Source organism: Salminus brasiliensis, chromosome 3 (genome assembly GCF_030463535.1).
Source record: "Salminus brasiliensis chromosome 3, fSalBra1.hap2, whole genome shotgun sequence".
Classification (NCBI taxonomy): Eukaryota; Metazoa; Chordata; class Actinopteri; order Characiformes; family Bryconidae; genus Salminus; species Salminus brasiliensis.
This window is the reverse complement of record NC_132880.1, coordinates 29,336,053-29,363,963: the sequence shown is the minus strand read 5'-3', so window position 1 is coordinate 29,363,963 and position 27,911 is coordinate 29,336,053. Positions and strand designations below refer to the sequence as shown.

At 42.2% G+C, this 27,911-nt stretch overlaps 1 protein-coding gene across 2 annotated transcripts; it reads right to left on the bottom strand.

Annotated features, from left to right (window-relative positions):
• Positions 1 to 1,064: 1,064 nt before the first annotated feature.
• ints3 (integrator complex subunit 3) lies at positions 1,065 to 26,427 on the bottom strand. 2 transcript variants are annotated; one of them, XM_072675848.1, is made up of 29 exons: positions 26,146 to 26,427; positions 21,490 to 21,573; positions 18,181 to 18,264; positions 16,552 to 16,665; positions 15,794 to 15,878; positions 15,636 to 15,702; positions 14,820 to 14,961; positions 11,212 to 11,341; positions 10,912 to 11,009; positions 9,825 to 10,016; positions 9,414 to 9,501; positions 9,192 to 9,271; positions 8,963 to 9,054; positions 8,379 to 8,485; positions 8,134 to 8,253; positions 7,553 to 7,682; positions 7,356 to 7,410; positions 6,952 to 7,055; positions 6,588 to 6,752; positions 5,949 to 6,102; positions 5,684 to 5,752; positions 5,491 to 5,566; positions 5,126 to 5,239; positions 4,808 to 4,856; positions 4,561 to 4,728; positions 3,271 to 3,401; positions 3,097 to 3,169; positions 2,768 to 2,921; positions 1,065 to 2,056 (listed from the first exon to the last, which is right to left on the bottom strand). In XM_072675848.1, the coding sequence occupies exons 1-29, from the start codon at positions 26,227 to 26,229 to the stop codon at positions 1,979 to 1,981; spliced, it is 3,087 nt and encodes a 1,028-aa protein (XP_072531949.1). In that variant the 5' UTR covers positions 26,230 to 26,427; the 3' UTR covers positions 1,065 to 1,978. The 2 variants fall into 2 exon arrangements, with proteins under 2 accessions (XP_072531949.1, XP_072531950.1); XM_072675849.1 differs by having other exon boundaries at positions 3,301 to 3,401.
• Between the last annotated feature and the right edge of the window lie 1,484 nt (positions 26,428 to 27,911).

Here is a 27,911-nt window from a genome sequence, read left to right as displayed (position 1 = left end):
GATGTATCAGTGCCCCGCCTGGAGTTGTGGAGCAGCTGAACATGCAGATCCTTGAGTGGCTTGAGCCTAACACTTAAGCTTTGTTTTATGCCCTTTCTTGGAAATTTGCAAGTATGCAAGGACCTAATTATTCTGAAGATCAAAGTGGACATCCTATTGCACTTTCATTAATCTTACTTTTACATGTCCACGCTTTGAACTCATTTCTGCAACAATTTTGCTGCTCAGTGCTAGACTAGAATCAATTTTTGTGGGTGATTTAGTTTTTGTGATTCTGTTACAAATATGGGAATCTGATCCAAGGTCATCCCTAAAATTAATGACTGCTCTGTGAATATAAGCCCTAGACAAACATAGCGAGAGTGTTCAGTGTGATGCTTCTGCTGCCATTTCATTTTCATCTCTGTTTGACCAGTCGACTGAGCTGAACATCTATGGGTGTGGCCGTGGAAGCAGGTGTAGACTGACAGTCAGACTCTCCTACTACCCGGCTCAGACTAGTTGCCCACCCTTTAATACTGATCACATTCCAATTACCGCTGTTATTAATTATATCTATTACTACCCCTAATCATTACTTTTCATATTCTTACCATCTACTGTGATCAAATCAGTACACGTGTGATGGTGACCATCAACAAGGTAAGAGTTTTAGTTTTGACCAGAGGAGGTTGGTTCCCCCCTTGTAAGTACTCTCATCGGCTCTGAGGGAGTTTTCCTGGTCATAATCACCTTTGGCTTGTTTACCAGGGGGTTTGTGTTGTCGTCTTTTGCCTTATTTCATTTCTATAAAACTGCTTCACATCAGTTGTGAAAAACATTTGATTTGATTAGCTTAACATTAACTGTCCTACATAAAATGTTACCAAACTATAACTGTCTGCACAGATCCAGGTGTCTTGGCCCTACTAGACGATGGAGGTACAATATACCACCCTGATTTGGGTTGGGTTTAGGGTTCTTATACATTTGATAATGGAGGACTTCAGGACCTTGTGAATGTCAGAACATTGTGTGTATCCATTCAAATTCTTCAGCATGGTAGTACAAGAAATCCCCATTGAAAATGTGATAAACCATAAAGCTTTTTTTCCCCCGCCTTTTTTATTAATATCATAATCCTTTAACATAGTTATGATCTTTTTTATGAAAATAGGTCAGTAGAAAGCAATTTTCTTAAAAAGTCTGTCAACATGTCAGAAGTCTTCCATTTATACAGTCCAATTTCTGCATCTGTGTGCAGCGCAAACAAGGTAAAAATTCACTGAGGAGGAGTGTCTTCCTTCCTGCAAAATCCCTGGTCCCGCCTCCAGTGGGCCACAACATCCAATCAGGACGAAGAGGGACTTCTAAGGGACAAAGCGAATGACTGTTCATCATCAAATGATAAAATACGTCTTCAAGGACTTGGAGTACTTAAGTTGCTGTTTTTCCAACATAAACTTCCATGGCAATACTGTAAAATCATCCCTCTGCTCGACCTCATGTAGCAGGGATTTTACTTTCGTTATCTACATTTCAGGGCTTCTGTTATTCCATTTACACCCAGCATGAGAGTGCTGAATCATAGTAGGGGAGTCAATAAGTACAGCAACACTAAGTGTGCCTCCTGGGTAGATTCTTCCTGTAAGGCTGTCTGTATGGTTGTGGTTCTGTCAGTCTGTGCCAGTCTCAGTTTCGAGGTGCAGCCCATCCCGTGAGCCACTCAAACCCAACCTCACCCCTAAGCCCAAATCAGCCAATGAGACTTGTGCTGAGGAGGGAAAAAAGAAAAGAAAAGAAAGGGTCTCCCGGCTCCAGCCGACGGCATTTGAGTCCCAGAAAGAGAGAGTTCCCCCTTTTATGAATGGGCAAGATGCCCTGAGTGGTTGGAGAAGATGATTGGCTGGTGGTTTATTCTCCAGTGACATCACGACAGAAGATTGGCGCGAATGTGGGGATGCTGTGGGTGGGGCTTGTAGAGATTGGGTGTTTCCTCTCAGTCACTGTCAGAGCCCACTGCAGACGAGCCTTTCCTTTTCCTTTTGGGGGCTTTGGGTTTGGAGTCCTCTTCCTCCTGGAGGTGATTGAGAAAAGAGATTCTATCAGTTCTACCGGTCTGCTACAAGTAACTGTGTAATTCATTAATTACTGTTTTTTATGTCCCTGAAAACACGTCCAGGTGTTTATTAAAGTTGCACAGTCTAGTCAATGTGGTCTATGGCACAATATGACTTAATGTGCACAACCAATTAACAAAATGTTACTATACAGCTCAATATCAGAAAAGCTGTTAGACAACAGATGTGTTGAGTTCCAACACCCCTCAAAACACCTCAAGATTTCAGCCCTTTCCATTTACAATTAGTCTGGAATTTTCTTTCAGAGTCTAACTGGAAGGGGGAGGGAAAATGCTGTCTATGATTGTTCCCATCAGCATTTAGCTACACTGAGTGTTTTTCAGCGAGTCATAACGTGCTTCAAACCCCATAACCAAGTCTGCCCCACCTTAATAATGACCAGGCTGTGGTGTGAGAGGGTTAAGAGAAGTGTGCGTGCACATGTTTACAGAAAAGATTTGAGGAACTACTGATATCTAGTATTCTTCAGCAACAGTGCTAAACTAAGCAGCAACATCTCCAGTGTTAAACTAAAATAGCAAAAGTTTGACACCAAAGATGTCCAGGTTGATGGCTTCACTAATAAGGTAGTGCTGAATTGCAGAACACAGATGCCCATGAAGCAGGGTACGAGGTCATGGCAATGACACAATAAGACAGAAACTCACAGAGGCGCTCGATGAGGCGCTGTCCTCCTCGTTGTTGGCTGGAGGGGCGGCACCCTTTCGGGAACGGGGGGAGGTGGCTGGAGCTTTGCGTCGGGATTTGGGAGGCTTTGAGGAGTCCTCATATTCTTCAGCCAAGGAGAAGAGATCGCTGAACCTGCCAAGCAGCACGGACGGACGGACACCCCATGGCCAGAGATAAGCTTAGATTTCATGTATAGAAAGTGTATATATAGTCTAAAATAAAATCTCAGTACAGGTATACTGCTGTCAACATCTCTCAGTGCAGAAAAAAAAAAACAACAACAACAACAACAACAACAACAACTCACCTCATCTTATGGGCTTCATCGCAGCTGGCCTGAACATGCTGCAGGGCCTGCAGGATGGGCGTCTGGGTAAAGACTTTATACACACAAACACACACACGTTAATGTACATGCCACTCAAACACAATGTATAGCAGAGATCGAAGTGTAATGCATAAATGAAAAGCGCCTGCTTGCCTGAAGCAGGTGCGAGTGTGCTGGACGTACAGTTATTCTTGGTGTTGCTGAGGCTGAGTCTCAGACAGTCCAAATGCTCCAGCATCTGCTCTAGTGTTAGCTGAGCTAATTTGCTGCTGGAGCTTCGCAAGCTGTAAGGAAAAAGAAATTCTAAATAAAAAAACATGAAATTCCTCATTTAACAGCACACTGACATCTGAATGGGTGCCTGTCTCACTAACTTTAAATTTAGCTTGAGCTAACTCTGGACACACATCATTGTAGTAACTTACACTAAACTTGACCTGCCCTGGATCATGTTGTGCCTTCAAACAGCTCCTGGGCCAGTCAGGGCCAAGCTTCAGGTCTGAGCTATTTCTGGTCTATTTTCTGAGGAGCTGCTGCATGTCATAGGCTATTACATTGCTTTATAGTACATGCAATTAGAGAAGAATATAACAGCGAGCACTTAACTACTCAATAGCACCACCATAAACTCAGTCACAGTGGCACTGGTGTAAATGCTATTCTAACTGCCAAAGTTCCATATATAGTAGAAGTCCTTATTCCTGAGAATTTGACAAATTTCATGCGAATGTGCCCAGAGATAAATCCTACCTTGAGTATCTAAACCTGGGATAAAAACAGGGGAAAAACTGTTAACCATAATCATAAAATGACTTTACAGTGGATGCGATTGTTAAGGTTTTGGAAAGCTGCCCAGGACCATTCGAACTGGATTAAATTTACATGGGGTCCTGGGGTAATTCTAAGATCATCAGTGATTCCATGTCAGTTTGAATTGACCATGTTAGTGTTTTTCCATCTTGTCCTCACAGAAAATTACCTTTTGTCTGATTTTGTAATGTTTTTCCACTGAGCTCAGCAGTGGTCTGATCATTGTCTAGCCCATTCCATCTGGATTGACATCTCTGCGTTTTTTCAGGCAGATAGCAACTTGTTTTTGTGCTTGGAGGAAAGCGTAAGTGCCATATACCTACCCTGGAGAGAGCGATCTTAGTGGCCCGGCTGCCGATGGCTAACAGCATGACCAAGACTTGAACTAGCAATCATCCAGTCATAGCCACAGCACTTTGTTCCGCTGGACCACTTTTTACCCACTCTGCATCAAATTTAATACTGATTTATGCTTCTGTATCGAGCCTCAGATTTATGGCGCTAACAATAACGCAAATATAAGAATATGGGATAACTAATGACTGAGATTTGCAATAATAACCTGTCCTTGTAATAAATACAGTTGTTTAAAGCAAGTGACAGCCTTTGCTATTCTGTCAGGCGGGACGTTACCTCTGGCGTTTGCGGGGCATGTTGTTGTTCTTGATTAGCAGGGCCTTTATGTGCTCCCCTAGCTGGTCGTCATGCTTTGCCGCCCAATGCCGCAGGATACTGGTGGTAAACTGGTCCTCTGTGTGACACGGTCGACTTAGAACCATCTTCACCATCTCCTCAGTGGGACTGCAAATAAAACCAGATTATTATCACCTCATGTCATTAGGGTCAAGCTAGACAAGATTTTAGTGAGTTTGAGACTTACTTCTCTCTGCGAAGTTGCAGCAGCAAGCAGGAAAGAGCTTCTGGATGCTCTATAGACAGAATGAGGAAGAGAGTGGGGGGTTTAATAAAACAGCACTTGCTCCAACTCAACCCAAAACCTAACCCCTAATGCTAATGATCGCCAATAGTTTAATTAGGTAGTTTTGTAATAATTAGAGCATTTATAAATAAGCCCCACAGAAACAAAGGGTGACCAACATTTAATGTAACTGAACACAACACACATTAAGCTAAATCAGGGCATTGTTGCTTAATGTATGTGTGGCATGTTATGTTGTGAGGGAAGTGCACAGCTCACCCTTGTATTTGAGGTGCTGTAAGATGGGGATAATGGTTTCCAGTGGGATGCTGTGAGCCAGGAACAGCTGCCATGTGCTATACTGCTCAAACGTTTCCCAGTCCAGTGACTGAACTGTAAAACAACACACAAAGACGATGCTCTTAGTCACGTTCTCAGTCAGCCATGCAACTACCTAGGGGCACTGACATTATTTGAAGAAACTTTACTCAATTAAAAAGCAATAAAGTTTGATACACAACAGTTTTTTACACAAGTCAAATTCTTAATTTGTGGCAAAATAATTAGTAGTTTAATTAATATTAATGGCAACATAGTGACATACAGTAAAATCTACAGAGTTCCCACCACGTGCTAAAACTTACTGAGAATATTGAGCACAGAGTCTTTGCGGAACATCACCAGATTCCCCATCATTACGTGACACATAAGTTCCTGAAGCTGTGAGCCGGGCGAGAGAAAGAGAAACCAGATATGGACGCGTGAATTCAGTGAAAATGAAGTGTTCACAAATGTGCATTAAATCACTATAGCTGAAATTCGATATTAAAGACTAACCTGTGTGGAATCAATGACCGCCACAATCATATTAAGAAGTTCTCCGCTCCGCAGGGTCTCATCCGGGAACTGGGACAAAAATCAGAGACACACACACAAGGTTATTTTAGACCTACACGCACATACACGAAGGACACTGTATGCAATGCTGATGCAATGTTCTGTAATAATTTGTTCTGGTGAATGGTGCTCTGGCAGAGCGCTGGAGGTAACAATGGCATGGTGTCAGGTGCATTAGCATTTGTGTGAGTATGTGTATGCATACCTCTGAGTAGATGGAGGGTGTGAGGTAACATAACAGTCTCACGTCGTCCTCCTGGCAGGCCTTCATGTCCATCATGAGGCAGGTGTGCAGGTCACCCAACGCTGTGGCCTGAGCGAACGACTCATACAGACTCATCTTCCCCGCTGCCGCTTTACTACAGGCGAGAGTTAGTAAGTATAGGGTTTTTAACATTCCAGCTCTTAAAGTGAACACGTCAGCACATTTTAAACCAATCTCTCTATGCAATGTCCGTAGTGCTTATTCATTTTGATGCCTTTCACTGTAACAAGTTAACCTTAAACATATTTTCAGCGATTAAAGTCATTAGGCAGCACATATGTATGCCAAACATATATTTGCATCATTCAGTCAAAATGCTAGCTTCAGTTAAAGCAATATTACGTAGTATTTTTATACCTTAAAATAATAACTAAAAATCATGCTGATACTCACTAAATTGTAATAGAGAAAATAGTATCACGATCATTGCAATTCCGGTCTCAACATGCTGCTTTTATTAAAATTTTGAGCAATGCTGTGAGGATTTGATTGCACTCAGTGATGAGTGTTAGTGAGTTTAGGATGTTGTATTGGACAGAGAGCTGTGGTTTAAAGTGCCATTATGAACAGCACCCCCACCTGGCTTTGAGGTAGTAGAGGAGGTGATAGCCAATTTTGGGCTGCTTCTGGTAGAGCTCAGCAAGCATGTCCAACAGAACAGAGAAGCCACTGTTATCCTCCTGCATCTGACACAAGTTTCTGAAGATCAGACACACTGGTTTACACACTGACTCCTCCAGAGACCTACACACAGCCAGAGAAAGAGAGAGAGAGAGACCGAGAGCAAAAACATTAACACCATGACATACAAATCAACCAGTCTCATCAGTACCTCTAAAAACTGTTGAAGTCCAGGTTCACATATACAAAGACAAAAAGAATAGACAACAACAGTATATGCTCAGACACAGACACACACACACACACACACACACACACTTACTCTTCAGTGATTTCCTCAGGCAATACATCTCCTCTGAAGTGGCTTTTAAACAGCTCAGAAAGACAGGAGGCCAAAGCAGACATCTGCTCTGAGTCAAAGTCCTCCTGAGAGAGAGAGAGGGGGAAGCAAATTAAAAATTTTATATACATTATATTTTAATTTTAGGGAGTTCTGAATCACTCCCTACATCTAAATATGTACCCTAACATATGAAGATGGCTGTTCACCAATTTCGGGATAATCTTTTGTAATACTTAACAAAAATATGAAAAAAAAACCTTTACACTATTAGAATAGAAATTGAGCTACATGTTTTATGGGCATTTTGTTAAATTTTTTTGGGGGAATAATATAAACATAATACAATCATTGTGAGGTTAGAGCAAGCTGCTGATTGAACGCACCTCCAAAATTAGGTCCACTATTTCTTGCATGACCTCGCACTGTGTTTCTGTATCGCTGGGGGAGAAGCAACAGTGACAGTGAAGTAAATTACTTGTTGTGACATCTTAAAGTAAAACATCAAGACAAATAATAATAAATGTGTGCTTAATTCTGGAGACAATCAAGAAGCCTTTAAGGACATGTATAGCTGCCTCACCTGCCCTTCTGTAACTGTAACACTTTCTCCTTTAGTGTCTCATCTAGTTGGTCCACATAGGCTGTGATGTCAGCTGGCTCATCTATATAAGTCTCCTTGATCTGGTGGAACCTGAACTCACGCTTTTTACCTTGGGACAAGAAACATTATTAGAACAGGACGCATAGAATGAGATCGGGAGAGAAAGAGAGAGCGCGAGCGAGAGAGAGAGCAAGAGAGAGAGAGCAAGAGAGAGGCAGTGAGCAGCAACTGTGACAGGCCTTGAGCACTGTCGAGCGAAGAAGCAAGCAAAGAAGCCATCAAAACTGTCCGGCTATTATTGTTCCACTAAATTACGCTACACAGTGACTTCTAAAAAGATCACAATAGATATGATAACATGGCTGGTGTCCTTAGTTTTGCACAGGAGACACAAGGCTAATGTAGCTTCATAAAGTAACTGGAGCATATATATACACATCAATTATTTGTTCAGGTCTAATAGACTTATGTAGTTTCTAGTGTTGTTTTGGCTTGTCTGTAGCGTGGAAAACATCAAGCATGTTTAAGAAGATCTTGCACATGTATCTTCCAGGTCTTACCCTTATTGTTCAGCTCCTCCTCATCATCACTAAAGGTAGCGTCTGTGTTGTCATAGCAACCGTCCTCTTTATCCAGCACATGATTGTCCATCTCCAAGGGAACGGACTCTTCCATTTTCACTAAAGTGAAGGAGAAATGTTTCATTTTAAAGACAAACCAGAACAAGTATTTCTACAGCTCAAACATTGCTCGGAGCATTCTGAAAAGCGGTGAGTGAGTGTATGGAGGCGTTTGTGATGCAAACCTTCTGTGGGTGGTGAGGGTGAACTGCAAAACTCAGGGAAACGTTCTCTCAGCATGGAGCGCAACTCACGGTCCAGCTTGGGGTTGTCAAACAACGGAGCCAAGTGTCTGAGAGAAAGATAGATAGTTTAATGGAGGATGTTTAGAATAAGCACATGCAAGTGAGAGAGCAAGACAGAGACAGACCAATCAAAGGAGAGAGATCAAGAGAGAGAGCGCAAGAGATTGATGGAGGTAGATAAAAAGATTAACAAGACAGTAAGAAGAGGTAAATAAAAATAAAAAAAAACAGAGGAGTTCAATAAAAGATAGAGAGATAGAAATGAAGAGTGAGAGAGAGAGAAAGACAGTAAGAGGAAATTAGTCAGAGATAGAAAGACAGCATGAGAGAATGTTAGAGAAATATAGATTAAGATGTAAATATAAATGGATATATTATATAAAACAGAACCAGTGAGAGATAGACAGAGAAAAAGGTAAAAGGAGAGATGGATGAAGAGATACAGTATCGAGAGAGATAGAGATGGATATATAGATGTGTGTGAACATTCGTGACAGAAAGAGAAAGATGTGAAAAACACTCACGCCAGAACTCTTTTCTCCATGATAAAGTTCAGAGAGTTGAAGACGCCCTGACGCACTTGACCCTCCAGTGGAGGAAAAAAGTGAGGGATTATCTAAGATAAAGAAAAGACAAAATATGAATACAGGAAAAGAAGAGAAACATAACCAATCAATTCAAATGAGACTGAAGGTCAATCATCAACACAACACAGACAAAGTGTGCATCTTGTTTAAAGCTCCTCTAACTCACTCGACACATGAAGTCCAATAGTGTGGCAGTGATGGCTGGATGGGGCTTCATGGAGTGGTGCATCACCAGAATGGCTGGCTCTACATATGTACACATATATATATATATATAAAAACCAAACAGAGAGAGAGAGAGAAAATATGAAGAAAGAAAACAACTGACTTCCTTTGTAGCAATCAGTAACATTTATATCAGAAGCATTCTTTTTAGTTTCATCCTCACCAATATTCATGATGCTGTCTTTCTCCGGGTTGAAGAAGAGCCAGTCATAGAACAGGGCCAGTTTGGCATTAGACGCAGCAACATTAGACTAGGCAGAAGAGAAGAATTGTACAATAAGCAGAGGTTTGCTCACCCTGGCTTTATTTAGATGATAACATACTAGGGCTGAGCACATCTAGAGCACATCCTGCTCTATAATGTTCATAGTGAACAGCAAACTGTCAAAGCTCACGTTTCATAATGGCCTCTATTGTTTTTTTTGCACCTTAAAAGAAAACATGACTTGACAACTTGAATGATGACAGTGCTGTGCCAAGGACAATGTAAGTGGACAAGACAGGAATAGATAACTGCAGACTGCAGAAATGACCATTAATGCAGCTCCATAAACAAATGGCTTTTAAGGTTTACCGTGCAGGTGGTGAGCAGCCAGCCAATGATGGCCCAGCGGGGAAGGATATCCGAGCTCAGGACCTCATTAGAAGGGTGGACCACCCCACAGATGTAGCGGATGAGATCGCAGCGCAACGACTGGCTCTCAGCCGTGGACAGATACTGCCTCTGGAACCAGTCCTGATAGCGTTTCTGCTGCCCAAATCGAACCTACAGCCAGAGAGGTAAAGAAAAAAAGACACTGGTCAGAAAATAGTCCAAAGTCCATGTATCTCTGTACTACTTTGAAATTAAAGCTAACACGTCTCACTTTAACCTCACAAATAGACAGAAATAAATCAAATGTATCCCCATGCAGTTACTAAGGAACTGCACTGTAGGTCATTATATAACTGTATGTCTTCGTTTTAGGAAGCAGTTCTGAGAGTGTTTTCAAGAGCCTGAACATGGGAAAAAAATTCACCACTGCGCTTTTAAACACATTCTTCAATGGACTGCGTGGCACAGACACAGATTTTCACTGTACAGAACTCAAGTGCAAGTGCAACAGTAAACAGAGTCCACTGTGGCAGATGCACAGGGTCGTATAAAGTCCAAATGTTTTCAACTTTTGCACAATGCACATCGGCAGAGTCTCAGTGCAGCCAATAGGTGAGTGGGTCAGGTAGTTTCCTCCAACATGGAGGAGAGGCTTATTTAGATCTGTTTCTGAACATGAGCTGAAATCAGTCTAAAAACCTAATGTCACTTATAATAAAAGGCTTAGCATGGTATCAGGTGTCAACCCAAGCTGGTCTACTAGGTTTGTATATACCAGCGTTTTAACTAGCTAAGAAAAGATAGCCTATGAAATAAATAAATGTGCTGTCTCCATCTAGCCAGTACACATATGCAGACCCTCCTTTGCTACAGAGAGTGCCTTCATTTTTACATCCAACCGGCAAACGCTGTGCATACCGCAAGTGGTGTGGACAGCAGTTTGCCCAGACATAAGCGACGAGCACAGTACATACTACATCCAGTGTGAAAAACGCTTAAGCTGAGCTAGAGAGCTCTTTGTAGGTCAGGCTAAGTGTGTGGAGTGTGTGGGAGCTTTAGCTTTTACCCTTGAGGTCATGAACAGTAGCTTGGTCTCCATATCAGGGGTAAGGCGGCAGGCCAGGAATTTACGAGATGTACGAGAGGTGAGGAGCTGCAACAAACCTACAAATGGATTTCACACAAGCATGCACACACACATTACAGTTACAAATATACACCAGCAACATCCCTATACTATTTCAGTTACATTAGCTGTAAACTCTTTGCAACTTTGCTTTTTGCTATGTTTTCTATGTTTTGGTGACGACACTATTGTTATATCCTTGCTATCTATCAGTCTGTCTGTTTTCCTAAAAACACATACCTGTAAATTGTGGACTGAGGGTCTGGGGGTTGTGCAGCAGGTCTTTCCACAGTAGTTCCATTTCAGGAATACGAGCAACATTTTGTAACAGTCTGACCAGATCTCTCCCGATGATAAAACACTCCATAAACTGATAACAGTGACAGAAATGGACAGCGATCAATTTTTATTTACTTCTTTTTCACAGTTGGCTTTCATTTGCACGTCATTTTCATTTGTAACCTCCACCGGGGTATTTACATCAACAGATATCCAGATATCCAAGATGGCGCCGAGGATGGCAGCCACGGTGACGAGCTCCTCCGTGTGGTGTTTGTTTTTGTTTGTTAATGTTGTCTATTGTACGTCTAACTCAGCTAGTTGGAGCAGGGAACAACTACTGAGCTTCAGGAACAACATTTCCCCTGAAAACATCCCGGAATTTGTACAAGAAACTTCAGTTTGTGCGGAGATCCTCGCCACAGCCGCGCTGACCGCGCTCGGCCTCGCCAGGAGACTGTGGAGAAGCCGGCGCAGGGGCAGACGAGCCGGCGCGCTCGTGCGTCTGAGGCGGCGCGGGGCTCGCACACCTCTACCTTCATTATTCCTCTCCAACCTCCGATCTCTCAGCAACAAAACTGAGGAACTACTCCTGCTTAACCAAACTAACAAGGACTTCTCCACTGCTTCTGCGCTCTGCTTCACTGAGACCTGGCTGACCGAGCTGACCCCGGACAGCGCGCTGCACCTCCCGGGCTTCCAGCTGCACAGAGCGGACAGAGACGCGGAGCGCAGCGGCAAGAGCAGAGGAGGAGGAATCTGCTTCTACATCAACGAGCGCTGGTGTAGAGACACTACGGTACTGTTAAAATCCTGCTCCCCTCATCTGGAGTCTCTGTTCATTACCTGTAGGCCGTTCTACTCGCCCAGAGAGTTCAGCTCGTTCATCCTAGCCGGCACCTACATTGCGCCGAGCGCGTGCACGAGCGACGCGCTGAAACAGCTGGCGGAACAGATCACGAAGGTGGAGCGGGAGTTCCCGGACTCACTCCTCATCATTCTGGGGGATTTTAACAGTGTGAACCTCACGAAGGAGATGCCCAAATACAGACAACACATCGCGTGTCCAACACGAGAAGGCAACACACTGGACAAGTGCTACACCTGTATCAAGAATGCCTATCGCGCGGTCACGCGCGCAGCTGTCGGGCTCTCCGATCACAGCCTCGTTCACCTCATTCCAACCTACCGGCAGAAACTCAAAACCAACAAGCCGGTCATCACAACAGTGAAGAGGTGGACCAGTGGAGACATTGAGAAGCTGCAGGGCTGCTTCGAATCCACAGACTGGGCTGTGTTTGAGGAGGCGACAGACGGACTGGACGAATACACAGACACTGTGACGTCATACATCAGTTTCTGTGAAGACAGCTGTATCTCAACTAAATCACAGGTGAGATACAGTAACAACAAACCCTGGTTTACTGCTGAACTCAAACAGCTTCGGAGGGAAAAGGAGGAAGCATTCAGGAGTGGAGATAGAACTGTCTTTAAGGAGGCCAAATACAGACTGGAGAAAGGGATTAGAGCTGCGAAGAGCAAGTACTCAGAGCAGCTGAACAGACACATCACTGCTAACGACCCATCTTCAGCCTGGAAAGGCCTACAGCTTCTCACTGGTCACAAGGTGAGAAAGACCCCCCTCCTCCTGAACGACCGACACCTCACCAACGACCTGAATGAGTTCTACTGCAGATTTGAACTCACAAAAGACAATCGGACCGTCTACCACCCATCACCCCCCTCCACCTCCACCCCCACACTGGCCCTCTCACCTCTGCCTCCTGCTCATCTCTGCATCAACCGGCAGGATGTTCACAGGCTCTTCAGCAGACAGAAGGTGAGGAAAGCCCCCGGGCCCGACTCAGTCTCTCCATCCACCCTAAAACACTGCTGTGACCAACTAGCTCCAGTGTTTACAGACATTTTTAACAGATCACTGGAACTCTGCTCTGTTCCAGCCTGCTTCAAAACCTCCACCATCATTCCAGTTCCCAAGAAATCCACCATCACCGGACTGAATGATTACAGGCCTGTCGCCCTGACCTCTGTAGTCATGAAGGTCTTTGAACGCCTGATCCTAGCCCACCTGAAGTCCATCACAGATCCCCTGCTGGACCCCCTGCAGTTTGCGTACCGAGCAAACAGGTCTGTCGATGATGTGGTCAACCTGACCCTGCACTTTATCCTGCAACATCTCGACAGCCATGGAAACTATGCTAGGGTTTTGTTTGTGGACTTTAGCTCGGCCTTTAACACTGTTGTGCCGCAGCTTCTTCAGGCCAAGCTCTCCCAGCTGTCAGTGCCAGACTCCATGTGTCGGTGGATCGTGGATTTTCTGACAGACAGGAGACAGCAGGTGCGGCTGGGGAAGCACAATTCAGACCTCCGGACACTCAGTACTGGAGTCCCTCAGGGTTGCGTTCTTTCACCCCTTCTCTTCAGCCTCTACACTAATGATTGTGTCTCCAAAGATCCAGCTGTAAAGATCCTGAAATTTGCAGATGACTCCACTCTGGTGGGCCTCATAGCCAACGGTGATGAGTCTGCTTACAGGAAGGAAATTGAGCAGCTGGTGTCCTGGTGCAGCAACAACCACCTGCTGCTAAACACAGAAAAGACTGTAGAGATGGTGGTGGACTTCCGACGCAATCCACCCACCCTTCCCCCCCTCCACATCAACAACACTGCAGTATCAATGGTGGAGTCACTCAAGTTCCTGGGCACCACCATTTCCAGAGACTTGAAATGGGAGAAAAACACCATCTCCATCATCAAGAAAGCTCAACAAAGAATGTACTTCTTGAGACAGCTCAAGAAATTCAACCTGCCACAGACCCTGATGATCCAGTTCTACACAGCGATCATCGAGTCCATTATCACAGCCTCCATAACTATCTGGTTTGGTTCCTCCACCTCACAAGAAAGAACCAAACTCCAGCGCATCATCAGGACAGCAGAGAGGATCATAGGATGTAACCTGCCATCACTTCAGCAGATCTACTCCAGCAGGATGAGGAAGCGGGCTGGCAAGATTACATCTGACCCCTCACATCCTGGACACCTCCTCTTCCAGACACTCCCCTCGGGTAGAAGACTGCGGTCCATCAAAACCAGCACAACACGTCATGCTAACAGCTTCTTCCCCAGAGCTGTAGCGCTCCTCAATCACAGTGGTCACCTCCCACTGTAAACCTCTAAACTTACAACTGAACTGTACCAAACCGGACTGAACAGTTATTTGCACTCTGCCTATTTTGCACTATGACTATTTGCACACCTGTACAGATGTCCTTTTCTTTTCTGTAAATATATTTTTCAGCTCTTTATTACCTTTATTACCTTTAGTACTTTCTACTTTTTTTAATTTATCCCCTACCCTATTTATTGTTTAGTGTCATTTTCCTTTAGTTTAAGACTGTGTTCTGTGTTTCTTTGTTACTTGTCATGCGTGTTGCTCTCACCAAGACAAATTCCTTGTATGGGTAACATACTTGGTGAAATAAAGAGATTCTGATTCTGATTCTGATTCTGATTCAGATGAATAAAGCCCTGCAAATTGATCTTACCCTCTCTCGCAGGAGGCCGATGCAGAAGTCTACCTCTCTCTGGCGAAGTGCTAATAGGCTCTGGGTTCCGTGATCCACTATGAGCCGCAGGTACGTGTACACGGACATGGCCACCAGCATACCGCTCTTGAGCACCCACTCTCTACATGAAGAAACAGCAAGTACAATGCATCAGATAAAGCAGCATTTGCAGTTGAAGTTAAAGGCTCTTACATACCTTGCACAATGTGAATAACTATACCTGTCATCAAACTCACTTGATAGGTTATCATTATCAAATTACACTCGAAAGATGTGACATTTAACAATGTACTGGATTTCCTAAATAAACACAACTGATTTAAACCAGAGATTACGGATGAACCTTCTGTTCGTACTCTATGTTTATGTGCATGTTTACGCATCTGTGCACTTTCTGTGAAAGCTTATGGACACAAATGGAATGAAGGAGTACCACTGGAAATTGTGAGGGCATTGTAGTAAATAGTTTAAGTAAGACAACTGTTGCCATATGGACAGAATAAGGAAGATACTAAAGGCACAATTTTTTTTTAACACCACTATTACAAATGTTTATACCGCAGCCTCTTTAGTCTGTCTTATGGTAAGTACTTCATCGTGACCTCCTCCACTGTCACCATGTTTGTTGTTGTCAGAAATGTTTAACTCTGAACTGCCCCCTAGTGGATGTATTGTTTAGGATCCATGCAAACATGCGAACGCACAGAAGTATCTGGGCAGCGATTGTTACAACGTATGAAATAGACATTTAATTTTAACACAAAGGGAATATAGAGTGAATTATTCTCCATCTACCTTTGTTCAACCAAGATGTCCAACACATTTTCAGCCAGCCACAGGTTTTTGTTGGAAATGTCACCTCCTAAAGAATATAGAAACATCAATCAACTTCCTTCACCACTATAAGCAAGAATGCAAAAGCATGACCAAAGTGTGCATGTGCACAAACATACCAGCGATCTGCTTCATGAGAGTCATGAGGACTCCGTCCGCTCCTATAACTCCACTTTTCACCAACTCTCTCACCAACCACACCAACTGCAAACAAAGAGACACATGTAATGAACAGAAACAAAAATACTTTCTTCACCAATTCACCATGTTCTTAACTGGCATAAATCAAACTGGTGTAGGTTGGTAACACACAATATTTAAAGGTTCATATGATGGAAAAACAAATTTCTCACATTTTAGAAAAACTGTTTCATGCAATTTGTAATTTTGGTTACATTCTGCAAGCTGAACCATTCAATCGACAGTCCATGTAAGGTCTGTTTTGAGTTTTTGCAAAGTGATGACAACCAATAAATAAAAGTTTATAAAAAACTGCTTTTAGAATTAAGTGCAACACATGAAAGCCAATGAGAACAGTCATTATCGGAATACAACGTTAAAAGCATACTAACAAATAAATAACACACCACAATCTGTTTAACTATATACTTAGCAGTACCGGGTTACTTGATTACTGAGGAACCCCTTTGTATGATGTGAGGACCTTGAAAATTGTTATGTACAAATGAATAACTTTTTGACAGACACACACAGTAAGTGAAACTAATGGAACAAAGTAAATGGAAGACAAATATGGGTCATGGGTCCTGTAAGATCTGAACAAAGAGGTTATAGAACATCCAGGTGCAAACAGACTGAAGCATCAACACAGGTGTGATCAGTGCTAAGAACACTCCCTATGCAAACCAAGGCTGACCTGTGTGCGGCACACGTCCTGAAGTTTGAGAAACTTTTCCATGAGTATCTGGTTGATCTTGATCAAAACCACATTCATGCCGTCTCGGTTGACTAGCGTCAGGTCTCTGTAGCACTGCACAGAAGGAGAATCAACATTTCACTAAAGTAAACAGTACAACAGTGCCAAGCATACCACAGATACCCCCATCATAGTAAGGTGAAGGGTTAAGAAGCATTTTATGAAAGCAAATAGATAGGAAAGAAAAACTATACATTATAATACTAATATTAAAAGCATCACTGCAGCTTACTCACCTGTAACCTTGCAACTGCCACCAGCCATTGCAACATATGGAACTAAGAGCTCAATTACATCTGCTTGTTTCATGCTATTTGTATAAGTCTGTAACCATGGTCATTTACACACTGTAGTCAAATGCAGAAAATGTCTGCATATGCTATATGGTGCGTAAAATGCAAATCAGCTCATTCTAGGACAGCCAATTACTTGAGTAGTTCCTAATTTTTTCTGTTCTATATAATAATTTTGCATGGTGGTGTTAATCTTATATCAGCATTTAAGGTTTGCAAAAAAAGATTGCTAATTAAGTAGCTACACTATATGGAGTATTTAGAAAAAAAATCTATGTTGCTTTTGCTGGAGTAACTTTTCAGTAGATTTTGGAGCACTGCTGTTCATCAGCCTCAAAGATTCCTATTCTATTGCCAATATTTCTCTACAGGGATTAAAAAGGCTGTGTGTGCATGTATACATGCATGTATGTATGTGGGCAGCTACTCAAAGTAGCTGAATGCAGTGATTAGAAGGGGCAACTTATTTCAATAAGTAACATCCCAGTTAAACGGCTGCAGTCCAGATGGCAAAAAAAAAGAAGCTATCTTGGCAGGTGAGAACACCTTATGTCTAGTTCATACATCTATTGCTTCTCGTTATTAGATTACTGTTAGAATATCTTAAGATTGCTAAACATGTTTTTAGTCGTTGTATTATATTTGCACATGATTTTGCTTGTTTCGATCATGCTGGAAATTAGCAAGACTACCTGCCAATGGAAAGTACGACTTAAAACAAGTAAATTATGATTCAACAGGGGGTGGTATTGTCCCCTTATATCAACCAACAGGGGGGATCTGCTGCTACAATACTGGGAGGGTTATTTTCTTTTTAATTAAAGAGATGTATTTACACATGTACACCATTTGATTAAAATGTGCATCCTGCCAACTCATGTGGTCTGAGTAACAGTTACACCAACTGGTATATAATGCTGCTAGACATTATGCTGATCGTAAAGACACATGGCACAACTGGGTCAAATTTCTGGGTTAATCAATTATTGTTTCAGCAGGTGATTAAAAAATATATATCAATCATAAAACTGAGGTATAACTGAAATAATACACTAAGGCCTAGTGCCTACAACTACAGTACACCAGTGGTAATTTCTTTTACAGCAATCCCACTCATTACTTAGTACATGGCGCAGGATCTGCCTTCATACAGAGCCTTCTGAAGTCATAGACGCCACCAGGCACAGTGCTGTCAATGAGGACAGAATGCAGAAATGCTCATGATCGCATGATGAGTCTGAATCACAGTGTGTGTGTGTTTGTGTTCATATCTTACTCGCTGTGCTTGTGGAGGCTCTGTGAGCAGCAGAGTGAACAGGCCAAGGCACACTTCCTCATGCTGTTGAGGACCCTTACATACCTACACAGAGAAAAACATAAATCCTGTCATACAAAAGTCATACACCATCACCGGTCAACAAAAAAAAATCAATTAAAAAAAAAAAAAAAAATGAATTTTTTAAAGGCAAAGTCTACGTAAACAGTACAAAACTGTAACATCATCAAGTAAGAGCCTACCCAAAATTCAGAGAAATTAATCTCTGGAAATAGCACACACAACATCAAGATTAAATTTTGGCTGACCGACTCATTTCAAAACATTACTCGATGATTAGAATAACATGAACTTCTCAACATCTTTTCTTGCTAAGATAAAGGTCAGACTGACCAATCAACCCTATTGTTTAGGAACAGACTGTTTCTAAAAGATTCCAATTCAGTTTCCGTAAGCTCTCCTGCTGAATTTCAGCACAGACATGAGCAATCTAATGTAGATCCTATGATTTCTTAAAACCAAAAAAAATATCAGATAAGGCAAACTAAAAATATAATAAAAAGGTTCCTATTAAAACATTCCAATAATATCATTTAGCTTTATCCTGTTTCTATTGGTGGATTTAATATGATCAAGACTACGATTATTAACTCTATATTTATTCTTGTTGCCTCACTATTTTTTTCAAGATCTAGTAGTTAACCTGTCCATCAGTCGTTTTCAAGCTCTAGTAGTTTTCAAGATCTAGTAGTTAACCTGTCCATCAGTTGTTAACTCTGTAAACAAAGAACAAATTGTCAAAACCAAAAACCTCTATGCCAAAAAACAAAAACAAAAAAACCCCCAAACAAACAAAAAACCTGAACGTGGCTGTATGTGTGTGCATATGCTCGTCTGAGTCAGCAATGGATGATACTTAAGAGTAGCTGAATGCAGTCATTAGAAGGATTGTCCACAAACATATGGCCATATAGTGTATATGAATTAGTCATTTTTTTTTCATATCATGTGTGTTACAATGTAACGTATGGTAGCAAGGTAGACAATAACGATGTTGCAAAGTAAAGATCACCCAAATCTGCATTTTAAATAAGCTGACTCAGCGAGCAGGCCGGTGAAGAAGGCTATTTATTTCCCAAAAGAGAAACTCGTTTCAGTAACTTAACTGGGAGGAGTGACGTCTCAGTTAAATGGCAGCATCTTGCCATCTTGGCAAGGGAGAACAACATAAATATAGTTCATATAGCTATTGCTTCTCATTATTAGATTACTGTAAGGATACTTTATAAGACTACCTTTCAACAGACATCATATAAGATCAACATATTTTTAGATTTTAGTTGTTGTATTATATTTGCACAGATCATGCCTAGAATAAACAGGAAAGAGCTTAAAACAAGTAAAAACATCCCTTACATTCCAAGAAATAAATGTTATAATTGTATAATATTTGCACAACCATCTCAACTTGAGAAATATTACAGATCACTGTAAAATAACATGTCCAAAAAAAAGACTTTACAGAAGAAGCAATGCACTTAACTTTGAATGGATAATGTAAAAAAAAATTCAAAGTAATTTAGAACATTTCTATTGGTCTATTCATCTATAGATATGTACACAGTGTACAGAGCAGCTACAGGGTTCAAACTATGGTCACATTTGGTTGGTGTGTTTTATACTATTGCTAATCGTGTATACACTGAATCTCCCATTCTGCAACATGCCAAAAGTGTTTTACTGGTTCCAAATCTGTTAACTGAAAAGGCCACTGAAGAGCACTTAACTCATTGGCATGCTCATGAAACCAGAGTGAGCCTACTGGAAGCAGCCATTAGAAGATCAATTCTCAAATCAACTGTGGTCATAAAGGGACAGCAACAATCATTAAATAGGCCGTGGCATTCAAGCAATGACTGCTTGGTAATAACAGACTCCAAATGTGTGCCAAAGAAAAGATTCCCCACACCATTACATCACCTCCACCAGCCAGACTGTTGACACAAGGCAGATTGGGTCCATGAATTCAAGCTGTTTGTGCCAAGTTCTGACCATTCTACCATCTGTGTGCCTTAGCAGAATGCGAGATTCATAAGACCAAGACTGCATTTTTTTTATCTTCAACTGTACAGTAACATCTTTCTGTATTTGGCTCAGAGGAGTGGAACCCAACATGGGCTTCGGTTGCTGTACAACATCCACCTCAAGGTTTGACGGGTTGTGTATTCTGAGATGCTTTTCTGTCCACTGCGATTGTATAGATTAGTTATCCAAGTTGTTCTGTCAGCTCTAATAACTTTGACCACCTCAGTTTCCTGCAGAACTCTGCAGAACTGCCACACACTGTTTCTTCATGTTCTGAACTGTTATCTAAACTCTGCTGTGCATGACAATCCCAAGAGATCGGCAGGTACTGAATTTTTCATGTTATGTTTTGTTGAAACAAACTGCTGCATGCCAAATTCAGCCAGCTGGCCAATGAAAGTTCACGGTAGTGCCAAGCTTCCTCCCTTTCAAAAATGAAAGAGGCCACTGTGGTTCTGGGTACCCTTAAAGCCTAAGATATGGTTTTGCATCCCTGCCATGATCTATGCCTTGCCAATTTGATTTGAGGAGATTCCCTGAACAGGTCCTCTGCCTTCATGGCTTGGATTTTGTCCTTGCAATGCTGCATAAATTGTGGTGTGTGCCTTTCCAAATTATGTCTACACATCTCAAAGACAATTAAAGCAAACATGATCCACCAGTTTTTTTTTTATTACAGTATACAGTACTGGCATTAACCCACCCATTCTTAGCTCCCCTTAGAACTAGCAATGCTCCTGACACTGGGAGGGTAAGGAGTTGTCTCCTCCGATATATGCGAAGCCAGCCTCTTCCTTTTTTTTGGAACTGCCGCCAACACGGCATCAGCAGACAACAAATGCACTCTGAGGAAAGCTTTGGATTTCCAGCTCTGCCCCACCAGCTAACAGATAACCAACACTGCTTTAAAAGTAGAGGTGGAGTCTCTCTCAGACTCTGGATGCTTATGGCAAAGTGACATGGCTCGGGATTCAAACTTGCGACCCCCGTGCCACAGTGGCAGCTTATTAGACCGCTGAACCACTCGGAGTCCCAGTTTTTCCATTGCTAATTAATGTTTGAAACTTCTTTCTAAAATGTTTTCAAATAGCAATTATATTCAGCTAATTCTAAAACACAAAATGTACAACACACAGGTAGCCTGAATACTAATAATCTACCATCTACATGCAAGTACAGTATGTATAAAAAAATAAATGAATTAAAAGAAGTAGTGTAACTCACGTGGGCAGTGAGGGCATCATTGGCTTCTCTTTCAGACAGTCCACTGGTAATGGATGTGGTGATCGCTACACATCTTTCCAACCGCTGAAACACAAAAAACACACACACACACACACACACACACACACACTTAGATGCATATATAAAATAAAACATCGCAAACAGATACACTTCCCACCACTGGCTACAAACGTAACTATAATCCAATTTTTCCCCAGTGAGGTCTATTATATTACTGACTTTATGTTTGCGCATGCAGCACCACAGCTATGAAGTTCAGAAGGACAACATGCCCACAAGCTGCAGCCTTTAATTACATTTGAGTTGTTCTGAAGTCCCTCCTTGTGGCTTTAACCTCAGAGCAATACACAATGTTCAATTTAAAATCACATTAAAACTGAGATGGCTGGCGAAACCCAGTGTTCAACCAAACAGACTTTCTGTTCCTGCATTTACAGACACATCATTTCAATCACATTCACTCCTGGCAGCTTCCATTACACATAGATCACTGTTTTCATGCTGCCCGACAAACTTCTTTATCAAACTAATCTTTATATTTAGAAATTCAATAGGGGGGGAAATATGGGTCAAGCACAGGGAAAAAAAAGAACCCATCAGAACAATCCTGCAATGAGGGCCACAATAGCAGTAAATTGGTCTCATGTGTAAAATGTCATTCATCACCTGGACGTTAGTGTTTTTTTTCCCCCTTGAAAAATCTGAAAATGAGTTGCCTTAAATTATGTGGAAGACCAAACCTAAAGCTCAATGTAAAAACTAAGACATACCTATGTTTGCTCTAAGGAAAGTTACACTGTATTGTATGCAATGGAGCTGTGGATAATCTCTGCTCTACATATTTATTCCATTTACTGTTAGTGTAGTAACTTTGTCTGCACCTTAATCATCCAGCCTGAACATGTACATGCACATATATATTTTGTATTTATTGTCTTTGCACCCTGTCTCATGCTTTCTCTAATGTCCTACCTATTTTGCCTGAGAGGGGCTCAGCCTAACAGTGTTCTGTTGTACTGTACAACCCTGTATTAGTAAAATGCCAAAGTTATACTGAAAAGAACTTTTTACAAAACACAACAGATTACCTACGCATCCCAATCATCTGAGCATCTAAACAGATGCTGCTCAAAACACGACTACTACTACTACTACCACCACACAGCTAACATCACATTGTTTTTTTTTTCTCTTTAAAATTCCATCCAGCAATTTCTGTTGATATTGACTTGATGCCCATCCATCCTGAGACACCATCTCTAGTCTGTTTTATGTGGTTCTGAATTTTCCTTTGTGCTACAGAGCTTTTTAGTCTGTTAGCACAAGTGCTGTGGATACTACCAAGAGGCCTTGACTGAACGTTTTATGGACATTGCAACAGTTACTAAGGGAGAAGGTTCACTGACATCAATATACATTACACAACAAGTGTCCGGCAGCTTCTCCAACAGACCTGTTCCGAAATCCTACTGAACTTTGTTTTTAAATCCGATTTCTTCTGAATAGTGTTTGACATGTTTCTGCTAACTGACAAAGATTTAGAATTACAATTTCCATCAATACACTTCCCAAGAAAAGGAGATCCAAGCAAATGCTCTGAAATAACTAGTACACAAATGTACTGGGGGCTTCCAATGTGACTTGTTTGTATCATTACTATCATTACAACTGACTGAGGATGTTTAACTTTGAGATTTCGACCCTGTTTACACCTGGTCGCTTCATGTGCCTTGAGTATTAGGATTATATCTGGATGAGGCCAAAGCCACATTAAAAAATACAAGTGTAAACGCACCCAAGACTCATTTAAACCAGATACAAATCCCATCACTCAAACCACTTCAGGAGGTGGTGTGAGAAGCATTTGAGCCACGTTACAGCAGTGTAAACATAGCCGTCTCTCCAAGACGCAACCAAACCCTTCCTAGTACAACCGAAAGACCAGTAATAACGGCAGCGTAACAAGCAAATTTGCATATTCCGTCCCACACAGTGATCAGTGTTCAGTCTGACTAACCAAAGACGCAACTGACTTCTGAGTGTAAATGCATGTGGCTAAAATCTCATCAGAATACAGTCCAGATACTAGTCACATGAAGGGACCAGGTGTAAACTTTTTTAAACATATTGGTAGGTAAAACTGAGATATGGCAAAACATAAAAAACTGTCAGTTTCTACCACAGATCTACCAAAAGCAGGAACAAGTCTGTGTTTTCTTTGTCGTTTACCTGCTAACTGACACAGAAGAGGTTTAATGTAGAACTGTGTCAAGATACATTAATCTGTCTCAGAAACAAAAACACAACAAGATGTGTCACACCTCCACTGGCAACTTCTAAAACAGAGAAAACGCTGCTGCTGTTTCACTCGCTTTATCTTGCTGTAAAACACCAAATGAATACAAGACTTGACAAAATGACTAGTGCAGGTGGTTTGTTCCACTAAACAAGCTTATAAAAGGCCTGGACCATTTTGATCAAGCCTCGCTTGCGTTAGCCAACCAGTTCAGTCTAGACTCACTGCATTCCACTAACAAAACCCAGCTAAAACAGGCAGCAAAATGTATTTATTTTTTAGAGTTGAATGATCTGAATTCCTTATTCCTCTCACAGACTGAAGAGGCTGAATGAGAGCTCTAATACAATTTTAAATATTGAAAAGGTGTTAGCAGTCATTGTCATCATCCACTCAGACTGCAGCTCTGTGTAAAAGTGCAGCGGTTACTCCCGTCACAGGCTCTTAGTGGGGTGATTAGGAGACGTTGAAGGCAGTTAAAGCTTTAAACAGGCTCTGAATAGAAGAACCAAGTTGCATCCATTACTGACACAGATGTGCAAATTTGCACACACACAGCTTGTCTAGTCCCTGCAGAAAAGAACTGCCAATAGAATAGGACACTCTAGAGTAGAGCCTAAACATGAACAAGTGGGCACTGTGCCTAATGCCAGATGTGGGCTAGAGGGGTGTATATATAGCACTGAGCTGCGGAGCAGTGGAACTGTGCTCTCTGGAATGATGGTGGCACTCCATCCTATGCACGTGAGACTGGTTGGGGATGAGATGGGGTGGGGTGGTGATCATCCAAAATCCTTACCTAGCTAACTCTCGTCACAGAATGCAATGAACAACGAATGAACAGGTGTCTCAATACTTTTGTCCATACTGCCCATCTTCTCTATATTACTGTAAAGCGACCAGCTCTACATTTTAAATCATATGCTTTTTAATGTTTAGATTTACACAGTATTTCTGGAGACACCAAGACATGGCGGATGTTTGTTCAGGACATGCTGGGCTGCTCAAATTCGTCTTTAGTCCAGATGAAAATATTAACAAAAATAATTACTGCGTCCCTCACGCTCCCCTCAGAGCTTACTGATCACAGCGCAGCGCAGCGCAGCCTGACTGACTGACTGACTGACTGAGCGGCAGTGTAGAGGACAGTCGGGCGGGACGAGGTTCCCGAGTGCGGGTTTAGCCCGCCGGGCCTATGACGTCACACGGCGCGTCCAGCGGAGAGGGTCAAGCTTAGCTAAGCGTCATCTTCAGCCTGGCTCGAGCAGCTCCGTCCAAAAGCACGTGTTACCATAGTAACTTAAGATCGGCCAACACGAGCCGGGCTGCCTGAGCCAGCCTGCTGTGGAGCAGCTCCCAGAGAGCCACGAGCAGCTTCCATCAACACTGCTGCTGCTGCTGCTGCTGCTGTTTTCGGTCTGACTGACAGAGAGAGAGGGGGTTTTAACACGAGACTGAGGGCTGAGGAGAGCCGACTAAATATTTATCAGTATACCGCACATCACATCGAGATATGGCCCAACTTCACGAGATGATGATGATGAGTAAAGACGTCCGTTAGCTACAGAGCTAGCTAGCTAGCGCACAGACAGGTTGATGGTGTTCCTGTGGTGCGGTGGTGTTTTCAGTCTGACTGACAGAAAGCTGGTTGAATACAGCTAATAGAGGTTAAACAGTGAAATCTGGGATTGAGGGAGGACTGAAGCTTGATTTCTCTCAACATACTGCAAACAAAACTGAGATACGTCAAAACTTTGAGACGTCTAGAGCTGGTAGCTACAGCTAGGTTCACCCACAGCAGCAGTGTTTGCTCCTGTTGTGTGTTTTATTGTTTTCGTCTTGTCTGACAGAAAGGTTGGAAACTGTAGCTGGTTTTTTTAATCATATTAAAAATGGTAGGTAGCTATCTATAATTTCAAAGCTATTTGACCCGAACTATAGGTGACAGACATGCAGTATGCAGTATACAGCTGCAGATACACTGCATAGCTCCCATCACTGTTGTTGATGTAAGGTAGCTAGTTTAACAGGAGTGTTGGAGATAGCACTGCAGGTCATTTTTATCAATATAAACCGGATTAAAATCAAGATGTGTCAAAACTTTGAGAAACTACTAGCTAGCTAGTACTCAGCTTGTGTCTCAGGCAGACCCAGTCCGCCGTTGTTGCTATTGTAACTATTAGCTATAGCTGTTTTAGCTGAGGCTCTCGCGCTGACTGGCAGAAACGCTGTTTACTCTGTGTGTGTGTGTGTGTGTGTGTGTGTGTGTGTGTGTGTGTGTGTGTGTTGAGAGTGCACTGAGTGTTATAGCTAGGGGGTCTGAGTGGCTCCGTTCCCACCTCCTCCAGCTCGTCTTTCGCGTCCAGGCTGGTGGCCGCCAGCAGGCGCCCCTGTGCCCTGCCTTTGGCCGCTGAGGGCTCCATCGCCGCCGCCTGCTGCTCCACTTCAGGCTGAAGCGCCGCGGACCCGGGGCCTGTGCTCGAACCCTGCTCCCCCGGCTTCTCTCCGAGAGTCCGCTTCGTGTTTATCCCCCCGCTTTCTCTCCTCCGGGTTTCTCTCGCTGTGGGTTTTTGTTTCTCCGCCGCTTTTTCACCCTCCGACTGCAACAATTCAACTTCCGCAGGGCATGCTGGCCTACAGGAAGTACTCCCTTCTGCGCAGGGAGAGGGCGGGGCGAGGGCGCAAGTCTGTGATCGCGTCTCGATCCGACAGCTCGGTCCCTAAATCATAGCACACTGACTAGGGAGTGAGGCTTCTTTCCAGAGTTGGCCCGCCTCAGGCCAACAGGATACAGGCTGTGTCTGAAACGTAAGAAATGCTGCATAGTCTATCTGAGTTCAGTGATCTAGCCTTCTACTTTATTTTGGCGGAAATGCTAAAGGATAATGACCACACAGTATCCTGTGTGTCTCGGTTTTAAAGAGACCGTCATCGCTACACTGCCTTCTGAGACAGTGCGGACATCGAAACAGCGAGCGCTAGCTACTTCCAGTTTTGGACACAGCCAGACTTTTATTGATATGAAGGAATTGATATCCCTCAATAAATAAATAAATACACAAATATTTATATACGTAGAGAGGCAGAAAAATAAACAAAAATAATATGTGGTGTTTGCGTACACATTGGAACAGGGTTTTATTTGATATTATTATATATTAGTTATTTTATTTAAAAAAAAGCTAATTCACAGACTACCTGTCATTTTTATTTGATTTATTTTTATATTTTATTTATGTTTTGTGTAGAAACTGTGTCTCAGTATTACGTAAGAAAATCTAGTCTTCTTATTTTCCATAAAAACATCATATTTTATATTACTGCATTCAAATGTTATTTAACTATAGGTGGTATTTATGCATTTCTATAAATCACTTTATGAAAACTTTAAAGACATTCAAAAACTCATATTATAGTAATTTTATTTTGCTTATTGTATAAATAAATAGTTTTGTTTATATTTTTTATTTTATGCTTTTATCTCGTTGAGAATCAAAATAACATTTTGATTTAGTAATTATTAGTATTATTTTATAATATAAATGAGGTTTGTGAGAGTGCCTCAAGTAAGTTGCTAAAGGCCCTCAAACGTCCAGAAATGACCCTGGACTAAATGGACTACAGGCTATTATTTAAATTAGGATTCGCTAACAAGGTAACTTAAGATGTGGCAAAAACTCAGTTTAGGCTCAAATGTAAATTATTCCGCAACAGATTTAGTCCCCTAAAAACCTTAGCGAGTCACCTTCGGTCTTTCCCTAGATAGTCAGTGTAGCGGTTGGTTTGAGACGCTGTCAGAACGACTCGTCCGCCGACCGCTTTGATTGACGTGGCTGTTGGCCAATAATCGCAGAGCTCGGTCTCGGCGGACAAGGCCTGTCACAAAAAAAGCTCCCACAAAAAAGCGCCCTGAAGTCTCTTCAGATTTTTTTCAGCAGCCCCTCCGAGGATATACAGCTGAAAAGCGTGAAGCATAAACATATCAAACATTTTAACGAGCAGAAGATAAGATACTGAATAAATCGCTTTGAAGGTGCGAGCAGGTTGATGCTGGTCATGTCGCCGCATGATGGCGCTGTTTCTGTAGTGTGGGTTCAGGATCAAG

What these genes read in the sequence shown, in the direction of transcription:
- ints3 (XM_072675848.1), bottom strand. Translation starts at nt 26,229, where the DNA reads ATGGAGCCCTCAGCGGCCAAAGGCAGGGCACAGGGGCGCCTGCTGGCG. An exon ending in AGCCTCCACAAGCACAGCGA is followed by an intron (nt 16,666 to 18,180) that starts GTAAGATATGAA and finishes CCTTCTGTGCAG; the next exon opens with TGCTACAGAGACCTGACGCT. An exon ending in CTCTGTGCTCAATATTCTCA is followed by an intron (nt 5,240 to 5,490) that starts GTAAGTTTTAGC and finishes GTTGTTTTACAG; the next exon opens with TTCAGTCACTGGACTGGGAA.